Source organism: Danio rerio, chromosome 20 (assembly GCF_049306965.1).
Source record: "Danio rerio strain Tuebingen ecotype United States chromosome 20, GRCz12tu, whole genome shotgun sequence".
Lineage (NCBI taxonomy): Eukaryota > Metazoa > Chordata > Actinopteri > Cypriniformes > Danionidae > Danio > Danio rerio.
Window position 1 is genome coordinate 25,772,449 of NC_133195.1, and position 12,777 is coordinate 25,785,225.

General features: G+C 33.8%; 1 protein-coding gene across 2 annotated transcripts; it reads left to right on the forward strand.

Annotated features, from left to right (window-relative positions):
- Positions 1-1,966: 1,966 nt before the first annotated feature.
- On the forward strand, positions 1,967-12,757 carry sgcb (sarcoglycan, beta (dystrophin-associated glycoprotein)). 2 transcript variants are annotated; one of them, XR_012395580.1, is made up of 7 exons: positions 1,974-2,003; positions 3,614-3,823; positions 5,980-6,165; positions 6,270-6,461; positions 7,993-8,124; positions 9,697-11,557; positions 11,714-12,757. XR_012395580.1 is itself a non-coding variant. In NM_001034973.3 (6 exons), exons 1-6 carry the CDS (start codon positions 1,989-1,991, stop codon positions 9,901-9,903), a joined length of 942 nt encoding a protein of 313 aa, NP_001030145.1. In that variant the 5' UTR covers positions 1,967-1,988; the 3' UTR covers positions 9,904-12,752. The 2 variants fall into 2 exon arrangements, 1 of the variants encoding a protein (NP_001030145.1); NM_001034973.3 differs by having other exon boundaries at positions 1,967-2,003; positions 9,697-12,752.
- The last annotated feature ends 20 nt before the right edge of the window (positions 12,758-12,777 follow it).

Here is a 12,777-nt window from a genome sequence, read left to right on the forward strand (position 1 = left end):
GGTCCTATTAAAAGCAATTATATTTTCCAACCTTTAAATGAGAATGTAGTTACGAAAATTATATGCAAATATTTAACATCTTCCTCCACAATATAAAGAAGTACATTAAAATATGTAGTTTCTGCCAACCCGACTCTACACCATAACTTTTCAATCCAGATGGATGGGGCAACCATTACGGCATCCAAAATGGTGAAAAGCCTTGGAGTAACGATTGATGACCAACTAAACTTCTCTGACCACATTTCTAGAACTGCTCGATCGTGCAGATTTGCACTCTATAACATCAGAAAGATCCGACCCTTCTTATCTGAACATGCAGCTCAACTCCTTGTTCAAGCTCTTGTTCTCTCCAAACTGGATTACTGCAACTCTCTACTAGCTGGGCTTCCAGCTAACTCTATCAAGCCTCTTCAACTGCTCCAGAATGCAGCAGCACGAGTTGTCTTCAATGAACCTAAACGAGCACATGTCACTCCGCTGCTTATCCGTTTGCACTGGCTGCCAGTTGCTGCTCGCATCAAATTCAAAACTCTGATGTTTGCCTACAAAGTGACTTCTGGCCTAGCACCTTCTTATCTGCACTCACTTCTGCAGATCTATGTGCCCTCCAGAAACTTGCGTTCTGTGAATGAACGTCGCCTCGTGGTTCCATCCCAAAGAGGGAAAAAATCACTTTCGCGAACGCTCACGCTCAATCTGCCCAGTTGGTGGAATGAACTCCCTAACTGCATCAGAACAGCAGAGTCACTCGCTATTTTCAAGAAACGACTAAAAACTCAACTATTTAGTCTCCACTTCACTTCCTAATCTGCAATTGCCTCTTTGAATATCACACTAACTAACTGTAAAAAAAAAAAAAAAAAAAAAAACTACTAACACTTCCCTTCTTAGACTTTACAGACCTGAAACTTGCCTTTAGTACTTATTCATTGTTGCTCTTATAGTTGTGTAAATTGCTTCCTTGTCCTCATTTGTAAGTCGCTTTGGATAAAAGCGTCTGCTAAATGACTAAATGTAAATGTAAATGTAAATGTAAAATATGTATGATATTTATCCTGCAAAGGAGTTTCTAAGAAAAAGATTTAATGTGAATTGTAATGTTTGCCAATTCTGCAATTGAAACTGTTAACATCTATTTCTTAATTGCAATTTGGTTAATCCTTTCTGGTTTGATGTGGGCAACTGGATAAAACAATATATTTCAATGTTTCTTTTTATTTGTTGGGACATTGTGAAATGAAACAGACATCACATTTACAGTAAACAGTGTTTATTTTTTCTATAAATGTGCTATAAAACTATACAAAAATTATTTACAGTTGATTTTCGTTCTGTAATACAACCCAATTTTTTTGCAAATCTATAAAAAACGATTTTTGAAAATAGAAATAAAAGTGTAATAGAAAGTGCATAATAGTGTATAATAAGAGGTGGTTAATTTAATTTTAATGTGTCATCCAGGGTAAGCAAAAATAAGTCTTTAACTTCCCTCAAACAGTCTGTTTTTTATCTTAATAATTAATAATAATAATTTAGTAAATTTACAGTAAATTACAATTATTGTAACTGTTTTACTGTTGCATTTTTTCTCAGTGTCAGGCTACAATTAAAAATAATATATCATAAAAGTATATAATAGAAAAAGTAAGTTCTATTCAAAATGAACATGCATAGAAAAAAAGGTCTTGATTTGTACTTTCCTTATACGGCGAGTCTATTCTGAATCTGAGGCACAACTGGCTCTTCATGGCAGAGGAACAAACCATCTGTTCGGGCTTCTTTAAAAATGACTCATTCCCATATTCATCACTAGACTGTATTTGTGTAATGTCATTTTTCAGTATAGACATTCTAAGAATGTATAATCTATAAGAAAGTATTGTCATTTGTGATGTTTGCTCAGATAACGGTGTCTCACGGTGGTTTCTCCTGAGGCTGTGTCAAGCTGTCAGTGCAGTGGTCTGGTCTGAAGAGGGAGGGTCAACATGGCGTCGGAGCAGGTCTGTTTTCAATGTGAATTGTTGATATTTTCACCATTGCACTCATTTTCAAGCGAATTTCAGTTTTAAAACTAGCCATGCGTAATTCCTTCAGTCTTTAAAGTGATGTTTGTCGCGATTTATGTTACGGAATAACCATCAAATGCGCGATGTATGTTCAGTCCGTTAATGGAAAATTTGACTCATTATTGTAGGGTTTTATTTGCTTCACCGTCACGTTTGCTATTGATATATAAGTGTGGTAGAATAAATGGTATAAAATGAGTTTTCTGCATAAATATCTTTTGTTTATTACAGTGGAAAGGGGTGCGTGTAATTTATTTTTAGGCATACATGCAGACTGACGGACTCGTATACTGCATTCCTGAGACAGCAACACTGCTTCTAGTTTAGGCATTAGAGTGTAATAACATGAAATTGTAAAGTCTTTTTAAAGAAGACTTTCATTAGACTATTACAATGATCTTCATCTGATGAGTAGAATGTAATCGCTTATGCATATTGTACTTTAAAAAAATTAGATATAATTATACATTAAATATTTATGCACCCAATTATAAATATGTTTGTGATTGTGCTCTTTAAACAGAAAAGTCACAAAAAAACAAAAACAGAAAAGTTTTTTTAAGGTTTGTTTTTGCTTCATAGATAGATTGAGCTGCACAACATATGAAGAGTTCAGATACAAAAACCTGCAAAAAAAAGTGCCATCTGAAATTTCCCTCGAAAACGAACATTTATCTCAGCCTCCTTTGTTTATGTTAACATAGCTCACTTTAAAAACCAGGAAAAGGACTTACTCTTTGCCATAAAAGTGACATCACTGAACATACACACAAGAGCCTGATAAAAATGCTCATTTTAGAGGAAAATTTCAGACGGCATTTAGAGGTTTTTACATCTAAACTCTTCATATAGTTTCAGCATCGATATTGCAATGTTTGCATCTGCAATGTCGAACCAAAATTATAGTTGACCAGGAGCCATGCACAGTTGAAAAAACTCATTAAATTGTAGTGACTGAAATGTTTGTCATTTGCAAGTGTTTTTAGGGCTTGTGACTGTGTTAACATTTCAAGCCAGGTACAGTAAATCATTCAGGCACAATAAATGATTCTGTTTGTAATTATAAAAAAAAGAGTAATTATAATTGTGTTATATTTGACATTTGATTATTCAATTTGTGTACCTGAATATTGCTAGACTCCTAGAAAACTGTTTATTTCACTTGTGTTTTTCTTTACTGTATTTATCAACACTTGTGATTGATTTATTGTATTTTATGCAGATGCACTCTGCTACAAAATCATCACAGTCGGTCTAAAAATGTTTTTTTTTTTAAATAGAGCTATTCAGTCAATACTCAATGTACTCAATATCGCAATATGTATTGCAGGAAAAAAGTATCACAATGTTAGTTTTTTTGCCCTTCGGCCATCCATCTAAGATGACAAATCATAAACTTGAAAACAAAATCGTAAATAAGCTGAGTTTCGCTTTATGTTAAAGGTGTTCTTATTGGTGGGACGTTCATTAGTAGACCATTCTAGCAGCCTTGGATTGTCCATTAAATGTAAAGTAAAACATTTTCTTTTTCCAAATGTCCACAGGAAATCTCAAATGCGCCGATGAAGAAGTCCATGAGGGAAAAGGCAATTGAGCGTAGATCAGCTAACAAAGAGCATAACAGTAATTTTAAGGCAGGATATGTTCCAATTGAAGAGGAGAGACTCCACAAGACAGGACTGCGGGGTCGCAAGGGCATCTTCGCCATTGGCATAATCATCCTGCTTTTTCTGCTTGCTCTCATTAACCTCATTGTAAGTTCATTGTTTGTTTGTTATGTCTGTGATATTTAAATAAGATATATAACATTTTAGCTAATATGCATTAAACGTGACAGTAAAGATGTTTACAACAGAACAGAACAAATGTTCCTGTTCTTCTTCTCACTAAAACAGTCAAACTCCTAGAGATGCAGGTTTTTTTTTTTTTGCATTGAATTAGTTTGAAAATTTGAAAGTAAACAGCAATAATAACAGGACGTCTATATATGGTCATTACTCCGATCAGTTATAGGAAGCTTTAAAGGTGTTGTATGTAAGTTTTTAAAGTTCTTTTAAAGCATAAAAATACCGTAATATGCTTGCAGATATTTAAGAAACATGCCAAGTGAACATTCTTGTTTATTTAAAAAACAATGCTAAAGTCAGATATTCTGCTTTGAAAATGTTTCGTTGCCGGAACGCCTGTCTTTGTTTTAATTATTTTCACCCGCCCAATGCTAGTTTAGCCAATTATATTTCAGCACCCCGAGTTGCCTTGCTGGAAAACTGTGTATTTGATTCATTCAGTCATGAAGGCTCTCAAAGTATGCGTCCGCGACCGAAATGCGACCTCCGGTGGACAGTAGCAGACTCCGAAATAAGATACAGATTCAGAGTTCCACATGAGGTTAATAATTAGCAAATAATATAAATATTACGAGTGTAAACATTAGGTGAGCAGGTTACATTATAACCCTGTGTCCTAACAACATGCCACGTGATGAGTTTTGCAATGATAAGCAATTTGGCTGTTTGCACCAGACAAATAAATAAATAAATACAGCCATTCAGAAGTATAGAACATGCACTTACTAATGTTAATAATACATATGAACCCCTTTTTAACATTATTATATGTACATGCTGAATGATTTATATTTGTCTAATGTTGATATTTGTCTTAATGTTGATATTTGTATATATTTGGCTTTTACTGAGTCACAGTTCTATTTTATTTTCAAGATCTGAGCTGAAACCATGTACTGTAGTATAGCAAAAAATGTCCTCTAAATTGGCATTCACACTCACACTATTAGCATTTAACACTGAATAAAGCACATGAGGTGTACCTGAGATGATCATAGTTCATCCTGTTGTCACCTGTGAGAAATATAAGCTGTTTTTAAAATAAAAATTTCAGGTGTAGGTTAGGACAAAAAAAATCCTTTTAGTATGAAAAAATATTTCTTCTATCGCATGCTGTTGCTTTTAGAAAACAATTCAAATCAGTCTTTAGGCTCGATATTCTCAGGTACACTCATGTCAATCTGGCAACCTGCGCTTGCATATGTTGTGATCCAAGAGTGCAATACCTAGTTCAACCACTGGGTGTCAAACTTACATACTGCACCTTTAAGAAGGAAGAATGTTTTTGGCCGCTTTGTTCGATGTGTACACACACTCGTCCTAGAGAAATGTACATATAAGTAATTTTACCCTTTGTGATGTCATACAGGTCTATACTGAGAAAAAAATGTTATTACTATTTTGGCACATTTATTTTTACATCCCATTTACACTCGTTGTTTGGGACAATTTTAGCTTATACTTTAGTTTCTTTAGCTCTTTAAAAGTGTAAAAAATAAGAATGCATGCAATAGCATTAGACCTTTACTTTAAATAAGTTTCTATTCAATAAACGAATTTATGTTCATCAGAGTGTATTGAACTTTTTTAGTAGTGGTTGTAATTAGAAAATCACCATATTTGGATGATTTTGGAAGAATTATTTATTAAAACAAAGGTAACACTTTATTTTGATGGTCCATTTGAGTATTAGTTGACTGTCTGCTTAATATCTGGTGATACTGCTCCTTCAACAGACATTTAACTCACTATAAGAAACTTTGCAAGTACATGTCAATTTACACTAATCCTAACCCCAACCTTACAGTCTACCTATAATCTAATGAGAATTAGTTGGCATGTAGATGCAATGTATCTTAAATTCAACAAACGAACCATCAAAATAAAGTGTGACCAAAAGAAAATATAGTAATTATATAATGACTATAGCTACTTTAAATTGTCATAATATTTTGTAATATTTCACAGTTTTACTGTATTTATGTTCAAATGCAGCTTTGATGAATATAAGAGACTTTGATAAAAATCCTTGATTGCACATTATCACCATCTGCCTTTCATAGATAACTCTGGTGATATGGACAGTGATACGGATAGGTCCTGGCGGCTGTGAAAGCATGGAGTTTCATGAGAGTGGACTGCTGCGCTTCAAACAGAAGGCTGATATGGGTATAGTCCACCCTCTACACAAGAGCACAGTGGGCGGCAGGAAGGACCAGGACCTTGTCATTACAGGCAACAATAACCCAGTCAGTCTGACTTCTATTTAAACAGATCTGTATATCTGTAAATCTGCTTTGAATGATTGTATGAGAAAGTGTATTGATCCAGGCGATGTCTGTGTAAATTACAGGTGGTATTCCGGCAGGGCAACACAAAGCTGAGTGTAGAGGAAGATAAGACGTCTATTGTCAGCGATTTGGGCATTTCCTTCACTGACCCGCGCACTCAGAATACTTTCTTTAGCACTGATTTTGACACCCATGAATTCCACCTGCCCAAAGAGGTCAAGGTTCTCAACGTAAAGAAAGCTTCTACTGAGAGAGTGAGCGCTCACACTCATTGTCCTTACTCATATGCTGCATTCCCAATTTACTTAGTTATACTAAACCATACACCTTTTGTTTTGTTAAGAAAGCACTTTCTTTTAAGTTTCTAACAGAAGAGTATAGAACAGGGCATCTGCGAGGTCTTAAAAAGTCTTAAATCAACAGAAATATTTTGTTGTAGGTTTTTAATTTTCCTTTGTTCATTTATAGCTACCCAATCTGGCCATTAACACCCATACAATCACCAACTGTCCATCTCAATAAAACTGAACTTTTTATTAACAAATAGCATTAAATTACTTTCCTTACAGTAACATTTGCTTAAAAGTTTCGTCATTTCATCACCTTGGAATTACAAGGTTTTATCTGGGTTCTGAATGATTTTAAGATATGCAGCTTTAAAGGTTTTGCATTTCATATGGCAAACAGTATGTGTGTGACATTTGTTTCTGAATAAAAATTAAAACAACTTAAAATGTAAACAACTTATTAAAAAAATTCTATAATGTAAATAAATTATTTAATAAGAATATGTCAATAACTCAATTTGGACAAAAATGTCAGATAGAACCTTATAATTCTTAGGTGATGATTTATTTACTGCTGAGGATACTGACCTGACCTATATATTTTTATTATTAAATTATTGTTATTGTATTATTAAATGTATTAAATTATAATCATTTTTTGATTTGGCACGTGAAAATCTTTTCCAACTGTGATATTCGAAAAAAAAATCCTTAGCATTTAGCCCTGTATACGTCTAATATTTCATTCATAATGGTCATAAAATATCTTAAAGAGAGTAAAATTGAACTTGGTGGCACCTACAGAAATCCTGATTAAAGCATACTCATTCGTCATTAACGTAAAGGGATAATTCACCCAAAATTTAATTTCTGTCATCATTTATTCACCATTTACTTGTTCAAAACCTATTTCAGATTCATCTTACTTCTTACTTAAAGAATATATTCACCAATTGACTTCCATAATATTTTTTGTACTATGGAAGTCGATGGTTACAGGTTTTTAGCATTCTTCAAATGATCTTCTTTCGTATTCAAGAGAAGAAAGAAAGAAACTCAAAGGTTTAAAACGACATAAAATATTAAAAGTCTAAACCTCTCCATGTAACTGTTGTTATTGTGTATCTGCCATATATGTACCATATCTGACATTAAAACATGCAACGCGTAATGTGTTATGAATAAAATTAGAAATTAGATTGTGCATAGATCCGAATTTTCAATTCCTACTGGAAATAGACCATCCTGGTAAATTTCTACAGAGCATAAAGACAGGGATGGAGTAATACCTTTTTTCAAATACTGTTTAGGATGAATAGTATGTGAATTGGGATGCAGCAGTGATCTTATAAAGCCTGAGTTCAATTGAAAAAGTAATAGTGGTTGATCTCACTGTATACTGTACTAGTGGCTATGTGTGAGAACATATCTAAATATGATATCATCTAAGGCTTTGATTAGTCACAGGTGAGTTATGACTCAATGCCATCCTTTGCAGATAACCAGCAATGCATCATCTGACCTCACTATCAAAGGAGATGGTAAGGCCATTATTCGTGGCAACGAGGGAGTTTACATCATGGGCAAAACTGTGGAGTTCAGCATGGGCGGGGGTATTGAACTGAAAGCGGTGAGTAGTAGAAAATTATAATTTGTTTCTGAGTGTGCCCTTACAGAGAACTTAGTGCAGTTTTATTTCAACTCTTTCTGTATATTTTATAAACCTTTTGATACATGTGGTCATTGGATAATGTCCCTAAAAAGTTATATCCATGTCATTGTACAAATTGGTGTCCTTATATGTCACAAATAAAAACTTGTGCATATGCACTAAGTACACTATTTCATAAAGGTCTGGTATTACTTTCAAATAAAACAATTGGCTTTTTCCCAGCAAATATAAAAATATAATAATATGTAATAATTTATATTAATAATATATAATACATACAAATATTATACAATTTACTTTTACTACACATATTATAAGTATATATTGTTACATTTTTATATTACAGTGAATAATGATTAGTTGTGTGATGTGTTTTTCCAACAAACTTACGTTTAATCTTTTACCAGGGACCAGATAGGCTTTATTAATGTCTTTTAACCACTAAGAAGGATTATATAGATTATTATTTATTTATTGTGCATGGCAATTTGTTGGGGCAGTGTAAACAGTACAGTAATTATTTTCACAACATTCTAAATACAACGGCCAACTTGTTTGTTGGTGTTTGCATGCAAGATGTAAATTTGCCTATAGATGTTATCATCTGTAGGCCAGTAAAGTAGCCACTTTACTTGCATTCAGTATATTTTATATGTACACAAATCACTGTAAAATAAAATGTAAACATAACATTTAAATGTCGACACCTAATTGAAAAGTCTCATCTATGACCTATATTGCATATGCAGTACTGTCATTACTCCAGTTTTGAGAGTCACGTCCTTCAGAAATATGCAGATTTGGTGAAACACTAATATAGATTTAATCACAAGCCTTTAAATGATGGTGTATGTGAAGAGTTTTGATGCAAAAACCTCTAGTTCACACTACAGGATTTACAAGAGTAGGCTATATTAACAGTGAAACTAGAATTCTGCAACTATTGCAATAACCATGCTGGTCATTTTGACCGTTCTCATATAAGACATCATATTTACATTCAAAACTTCTATTGAGAAATTAAAATCAAGCTTTGAAAGTCTGTCATCATATTTTATGATACAATTACCCTAAAAATATTATCTTTTTTGGTAATACAGCCTATAAATATGTAGTTGAGATACTAGAACACGCAAAGGCCTGGGCCCAGCTTTCATTTTCACTTTCAAACAGGAGCTATTTCGTGGCACAGAATATACTGTTTTGAAATATATATCTAAAGTAAATTTATGTTTTTGCTATCAGAAAGTTTTGTTTATGTTAGCAGAAAGCTGCTAGGCAAAAATGCATGCATATTTAAAGTCACAGCAAAAAGTAGCAGACATGCATGCCGTCATTTTGACCAATATGGTAATTAAAGGTAGAAATGCTCAGTTCTTCACTGTTTTGTAATTTTAAAAAGTCTGTTCTTTGCTATAAAAGTTAAATTACTCAACTTACACACAGAAATGCTCACATTAGATGTTTTTGCATTTGAACTCTTCATATGGAAACATGAGTATATAATTATTTTGTATGTTTTGTGTGCAGGAAAACAGCATTATTCTAAACGGCTCGGTGATGATCAGCCCTTCACGTATACCAAACTCCTCTCTCGGGGGAGATCTGTACTTCAATGATGGCCTGGAGAGGTATAAACTCTGCATGTGTGCAGACGGGACGCTTTTCAGAGTTCAGGTCAAATACTCCAACATGGGCTGCCAAACATCTGACAATCCGTGTGGGGCAGCGCACTAATTAACAAAAAAGAGGAATACCACTGGAAAACACATACACGCGGAAAGATGAATAGGGTAAATTGCTAAAAGATACATTCAAATTTGTTGTCGTCATTGTTGTTGTTGATTTACAGGACATTATTTATAATATCAGTGCAAACACAACACAAAACACACACTATCCACCTTCACAGCCCCACCCATCAGGACAGTTTCTTCTACACACCCACTCAGTTTTATTAGAGGCCTAAGAACACACACACACACACACACACACACACACACACACACTCACTCACTCACAGTTACACATAAATACCTCTGTGATAATAATCGCTCTCTTATAACCATAAATCCCTTCCAGCACAAACAGTACCGTTTTCCTTTATGGCCGACAGCTCCCTATGCATTATCGTTGGCTCACCTCAGTGTTTTACGGCCTTTAAACTGCCTTTTTTTCAACCTTCACTGCATGTGCTTTATATATTTTTATATCATATCATTGAGTCCAGTTTAATAATCGGAACAATATCAATACTGTCTTTTACAATCTCCTACTGTTGTTAAAAAGGGGCACATAAAAAGAGAGAATAGACTAGTTTTAAATCTAAATAGTTTTAGTCAAAGACAAGATGTTTAGGTGACTTTTCTTTTCAGTATAACATTAAGGAAGATTTATTGTGAGCATTTTCTGCACACTTATTGTTTGATTTTACAAAGTGTCATCAAGATGGGTAATCAATCTTTTTTCTCAAAGTGTTGGTTGCTATTAGGCCCTGTCATACATACAGACTTTTGAAAATTACCAGCAATTTACCGGAAAGGGATCATGTGTGAACAGGTCCTTTTTGAAAATACCGGTAAATTCATTCTGGCAATTTTCTGGAAAGAGTTGTAACATTACCGCTAATGTACCGGAATGCTGCTCTGTGTGAATGCAGAAGAAAAATTGCCGGAAAGAGCACATTCATGATTAGAACACACTGACGTGAAACGTCGACTCCAGCCAATCAGAACATTCAGACGTATTCACATAAGCTCTCTTTCCGAAAATAAAAGCCTTTGAATATTTACAGACACATTTAGCTGCTAGATGTTAGTCAGAAAATGTTTCTTTGTTCCTTCTTAATCCTAACTGTGTAAAAATGATTGATAAAATGCTGATGATAAACCACTGTTTGTTTACTTTCAAACTCTGCTTCAGTTGCTTGACGTGTGTGCACGTGAAGCAGCCGGTGAGTGCCAGCACACACACATTATGTATCATCAATCATCAACAAAAACTAGACCCCTTCTATGTTTACAAATACAAGCGCATTTAGAGCTCATTTCTGGTTAATGATGTCAGAATTTATTCGTATTTTGGAATGGATGTGTGAACTGTTTTTACCCGGAACATCCTTGCCTGTGTGAACAGTGTTTTTTTTACTTACCGGCAAAGTAATTAATTTTAATTAAATTTAGCGGTATTGCTGTGTGAAAGGGGCTGTTGATCTGCACTTTACATTATGTATCCCAATGACAACAGATTCAGCTAAATAAATCTTTAATGTTTTACTAAAGAAAAGTCTATATCACCTATATCTTGAATGGCCTGAGGGTAAGTAAACAAACAGCAAACTTTGATTTTTGTATGAACTTTTCTATAGTTTAAAACAGTGTTTCTCAAACAGGTTCCTGGAGGACCAGCAGCTCTGCACATTTTTCATGTTTTTTTAGCAAACACACCTGATTTAGATCATCAGCTAATTAGCAGAGGCTGAAATACCTCTAATGGGTGTCACAGAAAAAGGAGACATCCAAAACAAGCAGTATTGGTGGTCCTCCAGGAACATGGTTGAGAAACACTGGTCTAAAAAATAGTCCTACATGGCAAATATGACTTTAAAAAATGGTATTTAAAGTGGCCATGTTATTAAACAGCTCAGATGTCATTAACATTTTTCAGGGCTGGTTTTTATATCAAAGATGTTTACTTGGCCTTGATGTTAGCCTTTTGCTTTTGATTTCTCTAATTTTATTGAAGCAGGATCAGCGCAGAGAACAGGTTTGAAGTCAGATCTCATACGCTTTAAAAAAAAAAGTTGGGTTCCACACAGTCGATTTGTGTTGGGACAACATGAAGGAACAAAGTTAACTTACTAGTTTTTACAAATTTAAGAGGACTGAACATAACACAATTAAGTTGTCCTTTCAAAAAAACTGAAGACTTGTGTTGTTTCAGCTGAATTTAATTAAGTAGTTTGAACAAATAGCAAATCTCATTTTTTTAAGTGTGTAAGTTTGAACCTTATTAAACCCTGATCCTGAAACAGTTCCATCACCTTTTTTAAGATCTTTATTATAGACTAATGAAAAAATTACTTGTCTAATGACATGTTCAGAGGTGTGTACCGATAAAAAAAAAAAGTCTGATATCTTTTGATAAGATAAAAACAGGAAACTTCTATAATGTTTTAAGTTATTCGCGTGTGATATTTTGTGCAATATAAGCTTCTTGGCCTGGTTCATCTGGGCACATGTGTGATATTTATTTTTGTTTCTGAAAACAGTATTATTGCATTGTCTAAAATGTTTTCTCTTAAAAGACTAATTATCAGATGTGACGTTCAATCTGTTGATCTGAAACTGTTGATGTCTCATCATCCATGTATTTAGATCTTGGCAATATTGTCAGAACGAAAGTTACACATTATTGAATGAAGTGGTAAATCAGAGCATTCATATTTGCAGTGCGTTTTTGTTTAAAAAATCTAAATGGAGGTTTTAACTGAAATGTGTGTTGTGATTGTTGGAACTTTTTTTAAATGGAAAATTTGTCAATTTTATGTATGGTTCTAACAACAATATACAATAAAATGTATGAATAAGTAGGTTTTCATCTCAATTCTTT

Bases quoted from the DNA above. Each gene is read 5' to 3' on its own strand.
- sgcb (NM_001034973.3), top strand. The intron at 6,166-6,269 runs GTCAGTCTGACT...TGTAAATTACAG, and splicing joins TTACAGGCAACAATAACCCA to GTGGTATTCCGGCAGGGCAA. The intron at 6,462-7,992 runs GTGAGCGCTCAC...CATCCTTTGCAG, and splicing joins AGAAAGCTTCTACTGAGAGA to ATAACCAGCAATGCATCATC.